This window comes from Rattus norvegicus, chromosome 11, assembly GCF_036323735.1.
Source record: "Rattus norvegicus strain BN/NHsdMcwi chromosome 11, GRCr8, whole genome shotgun sequence".
NCBI classification, from domain to species: Eukaryota; Metazoa; Chordata; class Mammalia; order Rodentia; family Muridae; genus Rattus; species Rattus norvegicus.
This window is the reverse complement of record NC_086029.1, coordinates 77879294-77901356: the sequence shown is the minus strand read 5'-3', so window position 1 is coordinate 77901356 and position 22063 is coordinate 77879294. Positions and strand designations below refer to the sequence as shown.

The 22063-nt window shown below is 40.0% G+C and overlaps 1 protein-coding gene, 1 non-coding gene and 1 pseudogene across 2 annotated transcripts; 2 read left to right on the top strand and 1 right to left on the bottom strand.

Moving 5' to 3' along the window:
• Stfa3l-ps1 (stefin A3 like, pseudogene 1) overlaps positions 1 to 205 on the top strand; it is a 4977-nt pseudogene extending 4772 nt beyond the window's left edge.
• A 14035-nt stretch (positions 206 to 14240) lies between these two features.
• Positions 14241 to 14343, top strand: LOC120095717 (U6 spliceosomal RNA). The gene has a single exon (XR_005491515.1). It is a non-coding gene; the product is annotated as a U6 spliceosomal RNA (small nuclear RNA).
• A 59-nt stretch (positions 14344 to 14402) lies between these two features.
• Csta3 (cystatin A family member 3) lies at positions 14403 to 21807 on the bottom strand. Its single transcript, XM_001070063.7, has 3 exons — positions 21579 to 21807; positions 18455 to 18556; positions 14403 to 14625 (listed from the first exon to the last, which is right to left on the bottom strand). Exons 1-3 carry the CDS (start codon positions 21642 to 21644, stop codon positions 14500 to 14502), a joined length of 294 nt encoding a protein of 97 aa, XP_001070063.1. The 5' UTR covers positions 21645 to 21807; the 3' UTR covers positions 14403 to 14499.
• Between the last annotated feature and the right edge of the window lie 256 nt (positions 21808 to 22063).

Genomic DNA, 22063 nt, shown 5'->3' with positions numbered 1-22063 from the left:
CTTTCTTTCTTTCTTTCTTTCTTTTTTCCTTCCTTCCTTCCTTCTTTCCTTCCTTTCTTCCTTTTTTTCTGTCTTTCAGAGGGATGTGGAGCATGGTTGCTTCACCCACAGAAAAGTCTTCAAGGGTCTTTCTGGAGAGGATGATTTGGAACTTAGTGGTTACTAGACTAACAAAACCAAGAACGATGAGCTGACCTACTTCTAAGCAGCAAATTCTAAAGTGTCCTGATCTTCCTCTCATTGTAAAGAGAAGCAGCTATCAATAAACAAGCATTCTTGAAATAACTGTGTTTCTCCCTCATTACTTCATATTGTGTTGATATTCTCTTCCTAGACAATTATTTTTAAATATGGACTGTTTCGTGTATGTTTGTGTCATTCTTGGCAAGGCCCATGGTAACCTCTGTAGCATTCCAATTTCTAATAAACATGCTGACAAACAGAGTGCAGTGTCCATGGTTCAGAGTTGATACTCCACAAAGAATGATCCCAACTGGAAACCTTATAAAAACTACGGCTCAGGTGCAATTGTGCAAAGGGCCTTATCGCCCACCCTCACTGCAGGTGCATTGGTGGCTGTCAAGGAAGCACACACCTTGATCCTTTCAGGTGCCCAGAACCCAGCATGTCATCTTTCCTTTCATATTTGAAAATTAAATTTGTATTTTATGAGTCTTGTTTTGAACCAATCCTAACTTATAAAGAAGCTGCCCTCTCCTTCTCCCCCATGCTTCCCTGGCACTTGAGAGTTGGTGCAGAGTTTTCTCAACACGAACAAATACTTCTCGTTGATTCTTAGTGCAAAGAGCCGTGTGCACTTCTCATAAGGCACAGCCAAAAAAACCAACAATCAAGATCAGGAAATGAACACTGATGGCACAGTCACACCTAGTCCCCAGGTGCCACTGAAGCTTCTCGAGTTGTTGCAATAATGTCCTTTATTACAAAAGTCCAGTCCAGAGTCATGCATTCCATGTAATTTCTGTCTTCTTTGAAAATACTCATTTTTATTTATTTGTGTGTGTGTGTGTGTGTGTGTGTGTCTGTCTGTCTGTCTGTCTGTCTGTCTGTCTGTCTGTGTGCCACAGCCCACTTGTATCAGAAGATACCTTGAGGAAATTGGTTCTCTTTCTACCAAATAGAAGGCTCAAACCAACATAATTAGGCTTGGTGACAAATGTCCTCATTCACTGACCCATTGAACACTTTTATTGAACAACTTATATGCCACAAATACCATGCAGTTCAGATATTTCAAGGGTTTTGTTCAGGAACTTTCAATATATTCACAAGTGTGTGCAAACCTCCCCATGTCATTTCACAATATTTTCCTTTCCACACACAAGGAAGTGCTGTCAGTCCTCTAACTTCCTCCCTCTCCCCTCACCCTTCACTGCTAAGTGGCCACACTTCCTTCTGTCTGAATTTGCCAATTGTAGACATTACCTATGTATGTGTCTGTGGATGGACACATGTGGAATCGTTTGATTATTTGTAATTGCCTCTTTTCTATGAACAATTTCAAATATTCATTAATATAACATTTTATACCTTTTTATATTTAGTAGAGCACTTTTTGTAACATGTTCTATAATATATATGTAATTAATAAATTTGTACAATATGCTTGGCACGATGTTTTTGTTTGTTTGTTTGAGACAGATGGCTGCTATGTGTAGCCCAGATTAGTCTTCAATTCAACATGTAGCCCCACTTGGCATCTAACTCATGAACTTCCTGCCTCAGTCCCCTGAGCAGAAGATTGCAGGCATGTGTCACTTTCCCTGACCCACACCGGCGTAATCTTATTATATTTGAAAATTATAACTATATTTTTTTATTACTGCAGGGCTTTCATGGGATCCCACTTGAGATTTTATAAAGACATGAAGAAATCTGTAGTCCTTTCTGCATCTGCCTGCATCCCGCCTAGACATTCTGCCAATTCACTTGCCCTACCTCTAAGCTGCCAGCCCTCTATTATACAAAAAGTAACACAGCCTACTTGAGAATAAGTTAGCTTTGGGGACAGTTTGCCTCTCTTGTTGGAGCAGGTGAGGATGTGACAAACATTTACATCTCCTGCTAGACTGGTGCTGGTTTATTTAACAAGGGAAAGCACAGGGACACACTTTCTCATAGCTGGTAAATATAATATGTGTGGGTCCCCCTTTAGTTGAAATGGCCTTTTCTCTAATAACAGTAAATTATATACAATAACTAGGAGAACTCTCAGGGTAAGGATTATTTTATAGTCTTTAGTCCATTCATATTTGGCAACTTTGGAGAAAATATTTCAGTATCCATCTGATATATTTCATTCCTCTTATATATCTTTAATCATTTTTCTTATCACCATTTAAGCATTACAACCTCTAACTTTACAACTTGTATTGACCAACATTAAAACACCTCTTTAGACCCTAAAATACTTCCTTAGATCCTTTACAACTTCATCTTTTATATCTTTTAACCTTTACAAATTTTACATATCTTTTGTGAGTTTTTCTTTTTCCAATCTGGTAACATGGAAAACTAAAACTGTAACTACCTATTCTTCAAGCAGACCAGAGCCCTGAGATGGATAAGGCTTACCTGAGCAAACAGGAAGTGCAGAGCAAGCAGTTTCCACACCTGTAAAAGTGACAGAGACTTACCGGATCAAGGGTAAATGGACAGACTCTATCTGGGTAGTCACCTAAAAGTCCCTCTGTTTTGTGGGGCATCCATCTTCAGCCAACAGGCCAGAAGATCTAACAGACTTTTTTTTTCAGCAGGAACTTGGGTGGATTGTCCCATCTTGTCTAGGCAAAGTGGGGCAACGGACTTCCCAGTGTCTTGGTTGTCCACAGTTTGGACCCTCGTATTGTCAACAGTCAACATACAGGACAGTTTATAGCCCAGGGGCCAACTTTACCACATCTGAAGCAAACTCTAGGTGGAGATTTGCTGTACCCATCATCTCCATGGCAGGAGATTGGGGGTACTGACTGCATCTGACAGGTCTATTTGTCAAAAAAAAAATACCTCACAGTTTTTATTAAAACATCCTAAATGTCATATTCTGCAGATCTCTGAAGTATTTGAGGATCATGTATGTAGGTTGATGTCATTATGCAGGTGAAGGCAGGTACAGGATAGAACAAGGCCTGTGATTGGACAAGAAGGAAGGATGGGTGGCAGAAAAATTTTTAGAGAGGCAGAGGAGGCTGGAGAAAGGCGGAGGGAGCTGAGAGAAAGTGGCGGCGGATGGTAAGATTCCTCTCTGCACATATTACAGGTTGTTATGACTATTCTTAAGGGATGGATTTGTACAGGATTTTGTGTTGTCTGGATGGGCAAATTATATCTTATCAATTGGATTAGAGAACATTGTGTGGATGTATTTTCAATTGGGAATTTAAATCTGATTGTTGGGTTACAGTTTGTTGAGTCGTGATTTAACCAGGTAGTTGGGAGTTTGTACTTTAACGACCAGGAGGCAGTTGCCGGAGTGTGGGCAGAGTCCATGGCAGGGAGCTGGGTAGCAGGAACCAGAGAGTTCCTGGCTAGCAGAGCGCCAAGCCACAGGGAAAGATGCTAATCTGAGATAATTAGCACTAGTTCCAATGGCCCAAGGGCAGAACTAACAAAGGAGAGAGACTGCCAGGGTACTCTCAGGAACCGATCCCAACACTTTTTTATTTTTACCTCGACACTTCTGTCTAATGTATATCAAATTAGACAAACTTGTTTGTTTCTATTGGCTTGACTTATATTGGCTTAACTTTGAAAACATATACAGGTGACTAAATAAAGCTTACTCCTGCAATCAACTATAGTAGTACCTACCATGATTACTAGTTCTGAGTGCCTTAGTGGCTATGATACTTTATAGGTGACTGACCACTAACTTGTATTTCTTAATTCTCCTTAGCAGTTTATCATAGTAGCTTTCATAAGACTAGGACTTTAAGTTACATTTTTAAATGAGTTGCATTTTAGTTGTAGATACATATAGCTTTGTGGGGGCGGGGAGGGGAGGATTTACTTAGTTTATGCTTCCATAACTGCTGTTCATCCTTACATGAAGTCAAGACTGGAATTGGAGAAGTGCTACTTACTGGCTTGTTCCTCATTGCTTGCTCAAAGATATATATATATATATATATATATATATATATATATATATATATATATATATATACTTTTCCCCCCTTGGGTTTATAGGAACAACAGAGAAGCATCTGGCAGGATACAAACAAAATAGTATTCTAGAAAAGAAAACTGTGAGACCCCACTTAGGTTTGGAGGAACTCAAGAGAAAAGGTAGACTAGCTCCATAGAATGACACAGATAGAAAGATTTCCTAAGGAGCCACAAGTTTAGTCGTATAAGGCTTGTAAATAGGTGTTTTGTATATAGTTGAGAAAATAAAGATATCTCACGGAGCTAGCAGGATTGTCACTCAGTCTGCACCTCCCATGATTTTCTTGGTATAAATATTAGATAATTTAAATGGTTAACAGAATCTTTAAGGTTGAATCACCTTGTAAGGTTTGAAATAAATTACTTAACTCTTGAGTAGTCAATTCAATTATTCTCTGTAGCCAATAAATATCTCATACAAATTTTTGAAAATTTGAGAGCTTGTAATCGGTCCCTTCTGATCTGTACTTTCTGTGGCTGGGTTTTCTGAAGACTTACCTTATATCCTAGATTGTCCATAGAATCCCCTCATCTTTTTTTTTTCTTTTCTTTTTTTTTTTCGTTTTTTTTTTTTTTTTTTTTTTTTTGGAGTTGGGGACCAAACCCAGGGCCTTGCACTTGCTAGGCAAGCGCTCTACCACTGAGCTAAATCCCCAACCCCCATAGAATCCCCTCTATGTATGTTTCAGATGCAATTTTTGATCCCCAACAAGCCAAAATTATCTTTACTTCAACAAACAGTTTCGTAAGGTATCTGTATTAGAATTTCCCTTCAAGATTTTTTTTTTATTTAGAGAATACTTTATTAGTTTTTGTAATCAAACCCACGTATATAAGACCTTACATATTTAATACAGTGTGTTACCCCTGTACAAATGGAAAAAACTTAAGTTCAACATTTCTAGACCAATATGGCTGTTAATTTCTGTACAGTGCCAACTCAACACAGTAAACGGGGATACTTTTTTCGAAAGTTGACAGCACAGGTAAAGTTTCAAAAAATTCAAATTATATATCTGTATATATATATTTATATTTATATAAAAAGACCAATAATAGCAGTGTGTTATGCATCAACAGCAGCAACAGCTTTTCCAGGTTCTGCAGTCATCTGAACAAAACTGTAGAGACATCCAGCACACTCCATTAAAAAAAAAAAGTAAAAAAACAAAACCCGAGAAAACAGCACAGTTCTGTTACTCTTGTGGTACCTGGCACCATTTTTTTTTAAATTAGCTTCTCAATCATCATCTGGAAAGAAAACATTCTGAGCAACATCATTAAAAACAGCTCTGATAAAGCACGGTCACTACTACGTATCATAAAGCAGGTACAAGCTATTTTACATCCACAGAGGTATGATACAGTACTGTCCTACATCTATAATACTAGAGGATACAATTTAAAAGGCATTATTTGAGACTTGATTCTACTTTTCCAGCAGAGGGCCCAAAGGATGGTGTGACACAGCTTTGTAAAGAAACATACTCTAGACAGGATTTCCTTTCACTAGTGGCACACTTCTAAGGATTCATTCTCTCCATGAATGTCAGCTAAAACCGTTATTAAAAAAATGAAATATCCCTAGAACAAAACCGTATAACCACCGGATTCACATGAAGATGACCTAGTGGAGACAAGCTGGACCTCACCTTACCAACAAGCTATCAAATCTGTTATGTTTAAACAGTGAGACCTCCAAGGAAGGAGATGCCAAGTAGTGCTTCAAAGCTTCGGACCACAATCAAACACAGCATCCTTTTCAACAGAAGCAGAAGCTCATCTGAATATGCTCATGGATGCTGACATCAACATTTAATCATCTCCTCACTCATCCAGGAAGAGGGGGAGATCAGTTACTACTGTACTTTAATGTGTTCAACCAAATCACCATATTACAAAAATAGCAAGCTGCCATAATAAAAAATAAGGCTCCTCTATCCAGCACCAGATAGCATCATTTTACTTTCAAGCCTAGAAATTGCACACTTGTATATAAACCAACCGAAGATGAGGATTGAGAGTTCATCTTGGTGGATTTTTCCTTTGATGAATATGAAGTGTCCTTCCTTATCTTTTTTGATGACTTTTAATTGAAAATTGATTTTATTTGATATTAGAATGGCTACTCCAGCTTGCTTCTTCTGACCATTTGCTTGGAAAGTTGTTTTCCAGCCTTTCACTCTGAGGTAGTGTCTGTCTTTGTCTCTGAGGTGTGTTTCCTGTAGGCAGCAGAATGCAGGGTCCTCGTTGCGTATCCAGTTTGTTAATCTATGTCTTTTTATTGGGGAGTTGAGGCCATTGATATTGAGAGATATTAAGGAATAGTGATTATTGCTTCCTGTTATATTCATATTTGGATGTGAGGTTATGTTTGTGTGCTTTCATTCTCCTTGTTTTGTTGCCAAGACGATTAGTTTCTTGCTTCTTCTAGGGTATAGCTTGCCTCCTTATGTTGGGCTTTACCCTTTATTATCCTTTGTAGTGCTGGATTTGTAGAAAGATATTGTGTAAATTTGGTTTTGTCATGGAATATCTTGGTTTCTCCATCTATGTTAATTGAGAGTTTTGCAGGATACAGTAACCTGGGCTGGCATTTGTGTTCTCTTAGGGTCTGTATGACATCTGTCCAGGATCTTCTGGCCTTCATAGTTTCTGGCGAAAAGTCTGGTGTGATTCTGATAGGTCTGCCTTTATATGTTACTTGACCTTTTTCCCTTACTGCTTTTAATATTCTTTCTTTATTTTGTGCGTTTGGTGTTTTGACAATTATGTGACGGGAGGTGTTTCTTTTCTGGTCCAATCTATTTGGAGTTCTGTAGGCTTCTTGTATGCCTATGGGTATCTCTTTTTTTAGGTTAGGGAAGTTTTCTTCTATGATTTTGTTGAAGATATTTACTGGTCCTTTGAGCTGGGAGTCTTCACTCTCTTCTATACCTATTATCCTTAGGTTTGATCTTCTCATTGAGTCCTGGATTTCCTGTATGTTTTGGACCAGTAGCTTTTTCCGCTTTACATTATCTTTGACAGTTGAGTCAATGATTTCTATGGAATCTTCTGCTCCCGAGATTCTCTCTTCCATCTCTTGTATTCTGTTGGTGAAGCTTGTATCTACAGCTCCTTGTCTTTTCTTTTGATTTTCTATGTCCAGGGTTGTTTCCATGTGTTCTTTCTTGATTGCTTCTATTTCCATTTTTAATTCCTTCAACTGTTTGATTGTGTTTTCCTGGAATTCTTTCAGGGATTTTTGCGATTCCTCTCTGTAGGCTTCTACTTGTTCTCTAAGGGAGTTCTTAATGTCTTTCTTGAAGTCCTCCAGCATCATGATCAAATATGATTTTGAAACTAGATCTTGCTTTTCTGGTGTGTTTGGATATTCAGTGTTTGCTTTGGTGGGAGAATTGGGCTCCGATGATGCCATGTAGTCTTGGTTTCTGTTGCTTGGGTTCCTGCGCTTGCCTCTCGCCATCAGATTATCTCTAGTGTTACTTTGTTCTGCTATTTCTGACCGTGGCTAGACTGTCCTATAAGCCTGTGTGTCAGGAGTGCTGTAGACCTGTTTTCCTGTTTTCTTTCAGCCAGTTATGGGGACAGAGTGTTCTGCTTTCGGGCATGTAGTTTTTCCTCTCTACAGGTCTTCAGCTGTTCCTGTGGGCCTGTGTCTTGAGTTCACCAGGCAGGTTTCTTGCAGGGGAAAAGTTGGTCCTACCTGTGGTTCCAAGGCTCAAGTTTGCTCGTGGGGTACTGCCTAAGTCCTCTCCGCGGCGGCAGCAACCGGGAAGATCTGCGCCGCTCTTTCCGGGAGCCTCCGTGCACCAGGGTTCCAGATGGCGTTTGGTGTTTTCCTCTGGCGTCTGGATGTGCACAGAGTGCAGTCTCTTCTGGTTTCCCAGGCGTGTCCGCCTCTCTGAAGGTTTAGCTCTCCCTCCCACGGGATTTGGGTGCAGAGAACTGTTTATCCGGTCTGTTTCCTTCAGGTTCTGGCGGTGTCTCAGGCGCAGGGATCCTGCCGCTCCTGGGCCCTCCCCTACGGGAACCCAGAGGCCTTATACAGTTGCCTCTTGGGCCAGGGATGTGGGCAGGGGTGGGCAGTGTTGGTGGTCTCCTCCGCTCTGCAGCCTCAGGAGTTCCCACCTGATCAGGCGGTGAGGTCTCTCTCCCACGGGGTTTGGGAGCAGAGAGCTGCTGCGGGCCGGGATCCGCGGGTGTGGGCTCCCTTCAAGATTTTATCCATATAGTGATAAAGTACAGATTAAGGAAACTGTTTACAAATTATTTGTAATGGCTGCTGTACGAAACAGCCATTGACACAAAAGGGGGCTGTTTAACATTCCTTGTGGCAAAACCTCCCACCTGTACTTTAATATATATATATATATATATATATATATATATATATATATATATATATGTTGATTTTATTTATATGAGTACACTGTAGTTATCTTCAGACACACCAGAAGAGGGCATCAGATGGTATTACAGATGGTTGTAAGCTGCCATGTGGTTGCCTGGAATTGAATTCAGTATCTCTAAAGCATCAGTCAGTGCTCTTAACCTCAGAGCCATCTCTCCATAGTCCACCTATCTGCCACATATGGCCTTAATTATCTGATCTTCTGGTTCTATACATTTAATCCATTTTCGATTCGGTTTCACCTGAGTCCTTGTCCCAAGAGCTGTGTAGATACCTTTTGAATTGGCCAAGTTGGATTCCAAGAATCTTGTGAAATTACGGTTACATCTGCTCCAGTACGCACTCGGCTTCAATTTCAGTTCCATCTCATTGTATTTTCAACTTAGGTCTCTAATAATTTCTATCGCTTTGCCAAATATATGCTTTGAAATGACCAGTGACCTAAGCTGTTTCAACAAATAAACTTGAGGCAAGGTATGTTTAAAAAATTCTCTTGTCTTATCCTTCAGAGTAGTTAAATGGAGAACAGTACTGTCTGTCATTGTTTTAAGTGCACTGGCTGGTTTGTGTGTCAACTTGATGCAAGCTGGAGTTATCACAGAGAAAGGAGCCTCAGTTGTGGAAACATCTCCATGAGATCCAGCTGTAAGGCATTTTCTCAGTTAGTGATCAAGGGGGAGGACCCAGCCCATTGTGGGTGGTGCCATCCCTGGGCTGGTGGTCTTGGGTTCTATAAGAGAGCAAGCTGAGCAAGCCAGGGAAGCAAGCCAGTAAGTAACATCCCTCCATGGCCTCTGCATCAGCTCCTGCTTCCGGACCTGCTTGAGTTCCAGACCTGACTTCCTTTGGTGATGAACAGCAAGGTGGAGGTATAAGCTGAATAAACCCTTTCCTCCCCTACTTGATTCTTGGTCATAATGTTTTGTGCAGGAATAGAAACCCTGACTAAGACAGTAAGGGTCCACGATTCACTGAAGAATGATACCCTGGACTCAAATAGTATGTAAAAAGCAAAGAGTGGTTTTTTTTTTTTCTGCAGAAATCCAGCATGCTGGGGTCTCCCATTCGAAGATGGAGGTAATCAAGTGAGCTCACAGGCCCAATTTAAAGTACATTAGGGGAATTCTGGGGTAGGTGAACTTTATCTTGCTCCATCTCTAGGGGCATTCCAGAACCATTAACTAGGGGTGGAGGCTGGAAACTGTTGCTGGGAAGGTCTGGAATCTGCTGTCAACCCATTTCCCTCACTTTAGGTTAGGTGGCAGGGCAGCTTCTGATGGCAGGGCAGTTTCTGACTAGCTTCTGAAAGAACAAATGAAAGAACCCCAAATTGGGGAGACTCTCGCTCCAGTCTCGGGATGGTGGCGTGCCCCGGGAAACTCGAGAAGCTGATCTTGATGTAATAACAAGAGGCAGCTTTATTAACGAGATCTCGGGCCGACACGCCGCGAATCTCACGCAGGAGATAGAGGAGCCGACGACCACGAGCCTCTTCAGGCAGGGGTTTATATAGGGGAAGCCAGGGAATTTCGCGCGGTTACACAGGATTGACTAATTCAAAGGACTCACAGTTACTTTTGGCGCGGGATTACATCAGCAAAGAGTACCTGCTATCTAGCTGCTCAGCAATGTGGGTAGGGTAACTCATCTCATTCAGCAGGGGGATGACCCATCCTTAGGGAGTGAAGGAAGGGGAGGGGGGTGGCTCTTTTTGAAATTTAACTCTTCACTTCAGTCTTTTTTTTCTAGTAACTGACTTACCTGGACTTGCCTAGACTTGCCCAGTTCTTGGGCCTAGTCTCCTGAACTGCCAATTTGAAGCCTGGAGTCAGCCTAACCTTCTCACCATGATAATTCTCATAGTTGTTTTTATTGTATATAATTTACTGTTATTAGAGATAAAGCCATTTCTTGAAATAAATGGGGGAGAGGCTATGATGCCCCGCACATATTGTGTTTACCAGCTATGAAAGTGCTTTCAATTGTTAAATGAACCAATGCCAGGCTGGCAGGCTATGTACATGTTTGTCACATCCTTACCTACTCCAAAAAGAAAGGCAAGCTTCCCAGGAGAAAGTCACATAACCCTAAAAGTCAACTGGTCGAGTAAGAAGTGTGGTGTTTTGCATAATAGAGGGCTGATGGGTTGGAGGTGGTTAGGAGGATGGGCAGAATGTCTACACAGGCAGAGATGCAGACAGGTGCAGAGAGGACTGGACAGACACAGAAGGAAGATGGAAGGGAGACAGGACAGAGCTGGGATGTAAGCAGTGAGAACCACATGGATAGACACAATGGCAGAGAAGTTGGGTTAGGCTGAGAGACCATCCACAAAGTAAAATAAAGTAACTATCCTATTATCCAATGGATTTGGGGGTCTTCCACTTGTGAATGTCTTAATTAAAGACCAGTGGTAGAAATGAAGCTACAGGTGGAGCAACAGGAAACCATTTCAACAGTGCTTGAGGAAGTCTAACCTTAATGAAATAATTTTGTCCTTCGACAACTTGAGATTTATACTCGATGGCTTTGACATTTTCATACTTCTCATTGATTTTCTCTTCAAGACACCTTTTAAAATTACCATTACACAGAACTAATGGAAAACTACAACAATTTTTCTAGATACCATAAAACAATCACCTCCAGAAGGACAACCCACAGGTTACAATGGCAAGTCATAGAGGAGGTATATTTAAATCTCTAAGGATAATTTAAAAGGTGATTATAGCATATGGGGTGCACTCACCATATGTGAAACAGGTACTAAATAATTGGGCCATGCAAAATTGTATAATTCCAAAAGATTTGAAGATTTACTAGTAGCTATCTTTGAAGCTGACCCTTAACTACAGTAGCTGACATGGTAGAGAGAAGGCTTGGCTATTGAGCAACACAATAGGACTAAAGGGATTAATATTGTCAAGGGTCATTTGGTAGGTGAAGGCAAATATGGTGTTACAAATGTGTAATTTATTTGGTGATGTCACCTTAAAGAAATGTCTTACTTATATAAGATAATATTTTCTCTGATTGTAATTCAGGGAGAAAGCTTCCTGAGATATATAAAAGATGTGGAAAGTACAGACACAGGGCTTAGATAATGCAGAGATAAACAAGGCAATCCCTTACTAACAGAAATTACTGCCTAAGGGACTTTGCTCAGACCCCACCAAAAAGCAACATGAGCCATTTGTCCCATGTCAGCCAAGGAGAGCCTGCTCTAGAGACAACTAGAAAAATTAGTGCCTGATATGACAGACAGTGCTGTTCTACACTTAACTACTCTGATGGATAGAACAAGAGATTTTAAAGGTACAGGAAGCACATACTTTTGCGAAGTACTATAAATAATTAGAGAGCAAAATTGAAATTACAATTAGATGGAATTGACATTGAAGGCCTAGTGGATGGTGGAACATCTGTAACAATAATTTCACAAGATTCTTGGAATCCAACTTGGCTACTTCAAAAGGTATGTACACAGCTTCTGGGACAATGTCACAGGTGAAACAGAGTCTAAAATGGATGAAATGTATAAGACTAGAAGATCAGATAGGAAGATTAAGACCATATGTAGCAGACATGTGTGTTCTGAAGAGATGGCTCAGTGGTTAAGAGAACTGATTGCTCTTTCAAAGGTCCTGAATTTAATGCCCAACAACCACATGGTGGCTCACAACCATCTGTAATGTGATCTGATGCCCTCTTCTGGTGAGTCTGAAGACAACTATGGTGTACTGATATAAATAAAATAATTAAATATATTTTTAAAAAAAGGTACAGGTAGAAAATTTTGCCACAAGAAATGTTAAACATTCCCCCTTTGTGTCAATATTTTGTACAACAGCCATTACACATAATTAGTAAACAGTTTCCTCAATCTGTAATTTATCACTATATGGATGATATCTTGATGGGTGATTTTAATGCAGATATCTTCCTTAAAATGTTTGTTGAAGTAAAGATAATTTTGGCTTATTGGGGATCAAAAATTGCTCCTGAAATATACATAGAGGGGCTTCTATCAATAATCTAGGACATAAGATAAGTCTTCAGAAAACCCAGCCACAGAAAGTACCGATCAGAAGAGATCAATTATAAACTCTTAGTGAATTTATAAAATTGCCAGGAGATATTAATTGGCTGCAGCCAATAATTGGATTAACTACTCAACAGTCAAGTCATTTATTTCAAACCTTACAAAATGATTCAACCTTAAAGAGTATAGTAACCATTTAAATTATCTAATATTTATATCAAAAAAATCATGGGAGGTGCAAACTGAGTGACAATCCTGCTAGCTCAACAAGATTTCTTCATTTTCTTAACTATATACAAAATATCTATTTAAAAACCTGATCCTACAACTCAACTTGTAGCTCCTTAGAAATCTTTCTATCTGTGTCATGCTATGGAGCTAGTCTACCTTTCTCTTGAGCTCCTACAAAACTAAGGGCAGCCTCTTAGCTCTCTTTTCTAGAATACTATTTCATTTGTGTCCTGCCAGATGCTTCTCTGTTGTTCATGCATGCCAAAAGAGAAAATCCCTGCCTTGCAAACCAAAACAGTAAGCTCAACAAAGGTTCACTTGCTTATAAAAGAAGTCTCTAGCTCCTCCCTTACACCTTTAGCAAGATGAACCATGTCATCATCATGGTGGGGAGACTCCAAGCCAAGTCAATAGGGACCATACCATTTCACCCTTATGGTGGATTAATTTTAGACTACCTTCTTGGGAAAAAATGGGTAGATTATAGCGTCTCCTTTTATACTAAGAAATAACAAGTGTCAAATATTTTAGATTGGTATGGGTTTTTGAATAATGGTTGACTTTTTCAAGTTATGTTTGCTACATAATAATGTTTATATGACTCAACCCTTGTTTAAGAATATATGTGCCTATAACTTGAATAAGACTTATTTAAAACGTAATTCTAAATCCTAGTCTTATGAATGCTACCTTAATAAACTGTTAGGGACAATAAAGAAAAACATGTTCATGGTCAGTCATCTATAAATAATCATATTCTTTAAGGTGTTCAGAACTAGTAGTAGTACTAGGTACTAATGTAGTTAATTGCAGGAGTAGGCTTTATTTATTTATTACAACTTGAAAAGTTTAAATGGCTTGTGGGGACTAGATATCAGTGTGCCATCAGTGTTCATTTCCTGGTCTTGATTGTTGAGTTTTGGCTGGGAAGGAGAATGGCATTCTGGGAAGTACACACTGCTATTTGCACTAGTGAGCAACAGGAAGTATTTCTTCATAATGTGAAAACATTGCAATTGACTCTCAAGTGTGAGGGAAGCATGGGGATGGGGAGAGGGCAGCTTATTTATCAGTTATGATTGTTTCAAAAACATGACTTGTAAAATACTAAATTTATTTTCAAATATGAAGGCCAGATGACATGCTGGTTTCTAGGCAAATGAAGGCTTCAAGGAGTGTGCTTCCCTGACAGCCACCAATGCACCTGCAGTGAGGATGGGGTGATAAGATCCTTTACACAATACAACTGAGCTGTAGTTTTTATAAGGTTTCCAGTTGGAATCATTGTGTGTGTGTGTGTGTGTGTGTGTGTGTGTGTGTGTGTGTGTGTGTGTGAAGTATCAACTCTGAACCATGAACACTGTGCTCTCCTTGGCAGCATGTATACTAAAAATTGGAAGGATACAGAGGTTACCATGGCCCTTGCCAAAGGATGATGCACAAATGCATGAAACTCCATATTTAAAAATAATGGTCTAGGAAGTAAAGGTCAGCACAATACTGAGTAACGAGGGAGGAAAACAGTTATTTGAAGAATGTTTCCTTATTGAAATTAAGCCATTAAAGAAAGGGCTGCAATTCTTTACAATGAGAGGAATCAGGTCACTTTAGAATTTGCTGCTTAGAAGTAGGTCAGCTCATCATTCTTGGTTTTGTTAGTCCGGTAACCATGAAGTTCCAAATCATCTTTTCCAGAATGGGCACTGAAGACTTTTATGTGAAGGAAACCACTACACCCTACATCCATCTGGAAGACAGAAAAGAAGAAAGGAAGAAGCAAAGAAAGAAATATTATTCACATGAATCTCAATTGTATGACAGATCAATCAGGATGTGATATGCCAAACTCTCCTGAAACAACATTTCTGGCCCAAGACAGCACTGGTGAATCCCATCAACATTTATGTTAGGAGAAAGAACAGCTAACAGCATGGTGGAAAACATATTTCTTAGATGTATTTTTAATACCTTTTAGAAAAAGACTTTATTCAATTTATTTGTATAAATGTTTTGCCTGCTTGCAAGTAAGCACATCACATGCATGCAATGCCTGAAGCCTTAAGAAGAAGGTGTTAAATCACCAAGAACTGGAGTCAGAGATAGTTGTAAGCTACCATGTGGTGCTAAGACCCAAACCCAAGTCCTCCTCAAGAACAGTCATTGATCCTACCAACTAATCTATTTCTCCATCTGTATTTAATTTACTGTACTTTTCATTAAAATCTTGGCACAGATTACATTCCAACAATACATTTTATTTTCATGATGTCTGGAAAGGAGCAGAGGGAAGCCTGTGTTTTTGGTGATTCTGTTTTTTGTCTTCCAAGTTGGGAGAAAAATTGGAATATAGTTTAATAAGGGCAAAGAAACTCAGATTTGCTTTAGAATATATGGACTGTATATATGGTCCCTATATCTTTGCTGTGGTACAACCTACTTTGTAAATGTACACCAGGCTGCCTCCTTTGTAAAATAAAGAAGCCTAGGTACTATGGGGCTAACACTTCCAATTGTAGTTTGGTCATGAACCTAGGTCCTATACCATCCCGATAAGAATTGCCACTTTTCCTTTATCGGAACAATAAAAATTTTGTGTTCTACAGTAGACATTGTGTTCTGATATCCCTTCCTACCTTAATCTTAAAATGCTACTAACAAGAGTTTATCATTAATATATGTCAGTGTGATGAGCATCATACAAAAAATGTTTGTATGTGCATGTACATGTCTGTACATGTATGTGATCACACTAATTTCTTCATGTAGGTCTGAAAAAAGCTCTTACTATATCAGTGTCAAAGATGCCAGAGACAGATTTAAAAAAACTTATTTTTCTGGAGCTGGGGATGCAGCTTACTTAGCAGAGTTTTTTTTAGCTTGCATCAAGCCTTGGCTTTGGTCTACCAGCTGGTCATATGCCCAGTGGTGTGTGCCTATAATCTCAACACTCAGGCAGTAGAAGCAAAAGGAGCAGAAATTCAAGGTCATTTTTTTAAATTATAGATGGAGTTTGAGTTCTAGGACCTCCTGAGATACCTGAGACCCTGTGCCAAAACAAAACAAACTACAACCCCAAAACACTCTAACCACCACAAACCAAAAACATTTGAGTTGTAATATTTTTCCCCATAAAGCTCTCAGGGACTATGTGGCAGAGCCCAAATTGGCACCCAGATCTGTTATATTCCAATGTGTACATCATTTTCTCTTGTGGATCTGTTTTATTTTGAGGCAGGAACTCCAAGCTAGCCTCAGACTTGGGAATCCTGTCTTTTCTTCAGAGTAATGGGATTACGGGTGTGTCCTATGTTCAGCATTTGAATTCTCCTCACTCTACAGTATATCTTTGTTTAAAAGCATTTGTTTCCTACTTAGAAAAGAGTTCCTTTTTAGCAAATGCTGATATTCCCAGAGCCAGCACAGCCATTGCTCCAGGGGGAAATCTTGGCTCTGTCCTTCTATTAGTGTGAGCTTCCAGGGTCATTTACATTTCCAAATGTCAATTTTCTGATTGATAACAAGGTAGAAGTGTCTTAGTTTTGTTTCATGAATTTTTTTGTGAGGATTGGTTGAAGAAGGGTGTGGCCTGCTTATAGAATAGTACCTGGCACATCCTAAGCCCACCTTGGGTTATTATCTTCTCTGTTCAGGGTAGGGTATTATTAGGCTCCCAGGAGCAGATCTTGTGATCACATAGACTTGTAAGAAGTATAAACAGATCGTACAAGCAGAAGAAGTGAGACAAAGGTCAACCTTCATGGAAGCCTATAGTCCTCTACAGTTTTCTCAGCTGAGAAAGACAGACAGAAAACCCTACCCCTAACAAATGGAATCTAGAGAGTGGCTGAGAGCAATGGGGTCAACAACCAACCTGCAGGAGGGAAGGAGGGAAGTAAGGCTCAATAGCAGAATAGAGGGTGAAGGAGAGAGCCAGCAGTAGGGCTGGGGCTGGAGTTGAAGAGTAAGCAACCGCACTGAAATAGAGTAGTTAAGGGGAAAAAATTGCCAAGGTCATTTTCTGACTAATTTTCTCAATGAAATATGTGAGGGAGTTAATACAAAATGTTCTTATTTAGATAATCAAAGTTATCAAAATAATCACAATTTTGGTGGAAATCCCCCCCCCCTTTTTTTTTACAAATATGAAGTGAAGAAAGATCATGGAAGAGAATAATCCCTTCTGAGGACACAGACAGCAGGGGTTCGCTCACACGTTTCTTTTGGCCTGGGATGTATCAGGAACTCAAATTTGATTGAACTAAGCTGGTCCAGGCCTCATATACAACCCAGCATTGAGAGTGACTCATGTTGAGCTGGCTAGCTCTGCTCATGTCATTACAAAAACACATTAAAAACATGTAGCTTAAGTAACTATTTTTTAAAAAAGAAACAAATGCCACTATGACTTGATCTGCTGACAAAGCAGAGGAGGCTAAGGGACTTGAATGTTCTCTTTTGAGTCAGGATTGACATTGTTTAATACAAAGAGATAAATACAGCTCCTATTTATTATCCACAGTTGAGTTTTTGAATTGGTTCCCTTGATTGCACAAGAATGACAGAACATTCTTTTCATTAGAAGTTAATCGGAAAAACATTTAACTCTTGCTTTAAAATTTGTTTTAAAGTTTAAAGAGGGGTGTGTGTGTGTGTGTGTGTGTGTGTGTGTGTGTGTGTGTGTGTGTGTGTCTGGCTATGCACTTATAGGAGCAGGAGCTCTCAGAGACCCGAGGTAACAGATCTTTACAGCTGGGGCTACAAGTGAATGTGAGCAACCCGATGTAGGTGCTGGACACTGAGCTTGGGGTTTCTGCAAAACCACATTCACTCTTAACTGTTGAGTCATTTCTTCAGCTTCTAAAATGTGTTTATAAAATACTGTAAGTATGGCTTTATCTGTTGCTGGAGTGCCATCAGCTGGACCTGCTTGAGTTACAAAAAGAATTATTTGGAGGCTGGAGAGATGGCTCAGCAGTAAAGAGTACTAACTGCTCTTTCAGAGGTCCTGAGTTCAATTCCCAGCAACCACATGCTGGTTCACAGCTATTTATAGTGGGACCTGATACCCACTTCTGGCATGCAGGCATACATGTAGACAGAGTACTCATGTATAAAAAATAATTTTAAAAATCATTTAAATTATATTAATAACTACTCATTTAAAGGGTGAAAGTGGCTTGAAATATTCTTTCAGCTAATGATTGAAGTCCTTCTTTAAGTGCATGTAATTTGATCACACATAGAATTTGGAAGTTTTGAGTTGGAAAATGCTCTAAGACACTGGTCAATTCCCAAACACTAGAATGTTAGCCTCCACATCCACCTGACAGAATAAACAGCCTTGGCGGCATACCAAGTGTTACACCATCATTTTCTACAAGGTTCTAGAAATTAAAAGCCATATAAGAAAGCTTTCCGTATTCATGAGGACATACAAGGTAAATATCCTGTCATTGGATGGATTGGGAGTCTTCAACTTTCAAGTGTCTTAATTAAAGACCACTGGTAGAAATGAAGCTACGGGTGGGGCAACGGGAAACAATCACATCAGTGCTTGAGGGAGGTTGTTGTCTAACCTTAATGAAGTAATTTTGTCCAGCGACGAATTGAGTTTTATACTCAACGGCTTCAAATTTTTCATATTTCTCATTGGTGTTCTCTTCGAGCTGTGATCTGACCTTATGAGGAGAAAGTAAGGGATGATGTTAGGGATGTGTTGACTCGGGTTATCTGCTTCACAAAACTGGGAGCCTCATACTGCTGAGATTCCTTAGAAATGAACCTGGTTTTGGCTGTGCAAACCTCTAGCCTCTAATCTCAGAGCCTCAAAGACTGAGGAAGGAGAATATCATTCAAGAGGAGTTTGGTCTATATAGAAAGTTCCAGGCTAATTGGGGCTACCCATTAAATCCTGCCTCAACAATTAACACACACACACACACACACACACACACACACACACACACACACACACACACAGTGAAAAGTTAAAAATAAAGCAAGGAACCATACATTACAATTTGCAATGAAGGCCCCAATAGGTACATCTATATTTGATCAGTGAATACAAAGTAAACAGCTCACAGTAGAGATTTTCTCTGAGGCCCCTCAGATCATTCTAGGGGCACAATAACCCCCTCTGTCCTGACACTGTGTGGGGACCCAACAGACTGAGGAGTAGAATGAATTTCCTGACTTAACAAGGGCTTTCTGTAGTCTGCCCCGTGGTGTTCTTTGTAGGGGAATGATTGCTGTGATTGAGAAAACGTTTCCTAAAAACACACGGTTTACTGCCTGCTTCTTTGCCTGCCAACACTTTACTGGGAGTTGTCCCCTCAGGCTGTCTCCTGCAAGACAGGACAGATGAGTGACATCTGGGAGCTGAGCCACCACCCTGTACCCGCTCACCTGACAGTAAAGGGGTTGACAGCAGTGCCTAATGTCCTTTTAATCTTAAACCTGTGATCATTAATTAATGGTTATTTTATAACATTCCCTAGATATTTTGATTTTTCTCTACACTGTTTATTGGGGATAGTAGAGACCTTTTCTTTCAGCCTTTATATAGCTTCTACAGTTTGTAGCCAGATGCCCAATACCTAGGAGAGACTCAGGAAATGTCCCTATGTAATGGTTCTTAGCCTAAGGCTCTGGCTTCCACAAAGTGGGCAAGTTTGCTGCATTCCTTCCTCCTAATACCTGCAGAGCTCCCCAGTGTGCTGAGACTGTGCACTGGGAAAGGACAGGTTAGTTTCTAATCTGGGTGACTCTTGAGCATCTTGAGTCTTGGGTCCATCATCTAAACGTAGGCTGGATTGCATCCTTGCCTGCCTGGGGGCTTTGAAGATCAGCTGAGAGGTGGGACAGAAATCAAGGCTTTTAAAACAGCAAAGCTCCTTAGAGGATGAGGTGGCCCTGTTAATATCTGTGTCTCTTTCTGCTTCTCTGGAGCTAGAAAAACACACTTCTAAGTAACTTTTATTATTGAAGATGTCATCCACGGATGGTGTAATTATCAAGATAAGCCTTTCTAGTAGCTTCCTACCTTAAAAATGTATGATCAAAATACATTTTATGTATCTATGAAATTCTCAATGAACTAATGAGAATATCATGTCCAAAGATCATTCTAGCCAGGCAGGATGTCACCAGTACTCCTTGGCACTTGGGAAACTAGAGGCAAAAGAATTATTGGAATTTGTGAGGTATGGACCACTCTGAGAAATAGGCAGACATCTGTTTCAAAAGAGTAATTAGTCTAGATAACCAGATGACTGTTAAGAAAATCGATAAAACCTGCTGTAACTTATTTATTTCAAATAACTATATTTCCCTGTCTATTCCTCTACGTCCTGGTTCCTGAAACAGGGAGATTTTTTTATTTCACTCAACAGAAATATCAACTATGACTCATCTGTGCACATTTATTTTTGAAACATGTTTTATGCATGTTATTTTAGTTAGCCCTTTTAGCTTCTTTCTTACAGGTGAAATGGAGACATTTTCCTTGGCATCCTATTTTAAGGCCCCATCTCTCCCAAGCCTTCTAGGATGATGGACATGTCAGGTCCCACAGGAAAGTAAACTCATGGGCAGGAGTGCCCACACTCCCAGAGACCCTCTTCAGTCAGATCCACATTTAATCCAGAGTGACAGGTGACTCATGTACACACTTAAGGTTGAGAACACCAACTTGATGTGAGGATTCCAATGAAGATTTAAAGATTTATCATTCCTCAAAAATAATATGCTCCAAGATATTTGTTGAAATAAATCTGTGATGAGAACTGCTTACCCTTAAATATTTAGCCACCGAATTTTAGGCCTGTGACCCCTTCTAGAATATTTAGTGCCCCAAGCATGAAGGCTCCCATCTGTTATACTCACATAGAAGCTGATGGTGCCTACCCTTGTGGCACATACCTGTAATCCTAGCACTTGAGGAGTTGAGGCAGGAGGAGTGCCTTGAGTAGTTTGAGGCTAGCCTGAGTTACCTGTAGGATAGACCATCTAGCAAGACCAAGTCTCAAACACACCACACACACACACACACACACACACACACACACACACACACACACACACGCACAAACCCAAACTGATCTTGTCCTCCAGGATGATTTACTTTCAAGGTCAAAATTATGTGATGTAAGAAAATAAGGTGACAGATTTCAAACCTACCTCCATAATTTTCAGGCATTTCACCTTGTAAAACAGGCAACATGATACATCTTTTTATAGCGATCTTCTTATATAGTTAAGCAAGATGTATGAATTTGCTAGAAACATTGAGATGTAGTTTTACTGTGCTGGTTTGGTGGTCATAGCATCCTGGAATCTGCTCAGAGATCCTTTCCAACCTTAGGTGCTTCACACATCAGTTTACATTATTGGGATTGGAAAATCCTGTCAGTAATTAGAGCTCCTGGGATCAGATATGTGAGGTGTAGAGACATCCAGCATGAATTTATCTTCAGCTGCTGGGGTGACTGAGGCTGCAGTAAAGAGTGTGGCTTGGCCAATTTTACACTTGGGGTATTAAATTTCTCTGAAAGGCTTACTGTCCCGATGTTTTAGATGTGTAAAATCTGAACAAAACCCAATATTTCTGGTTGCTATTATTTCCCACACTCTTAATGCCGTGCCAAATTATGAATCAAATTTTGGAAGTTTGGTTTTTCCTGAAGTACATTGACTTACCTTGTCAGCAATCTTTTGGATTTCTGGTGTGGCAGTTCTGGCCTCTGACAAGCCTCCGAGCAACATTCTGGCGAGTTGCTTCTTTGCTGGGCAGGACACTGAGAAGGAATGATCCAGCAAGCACTGAGAGTCAGGGTTTTAAAGGTATCTGTAAACTCCTCCTCTAATGTATTATCTCCACAATATCTGAAGGAATGGGGAAGTGAGTGTGGCCTCAGGGAAGTGTTACTGCATCCCTGAGAGGAAATGCTGAGTGGAATTGGGGGGAAATGAGTTGGGGGAAGTGAGCAAACCTGTGGGCCCAGGACTCAGGTGTGGTGAGCACGGCTCCTCCCTGCACTCTGTGGCAATAATGATATCATGTTGTGTCATAAGAGGAAAGACATGGATAACCCGAGTTTCTAAATATGTTAAACCTTGAAGAGTTCTTTAAACAGAATTCTTAATAATGTCACGACTGGTTGCTTGGGATCCACCCAACTTTA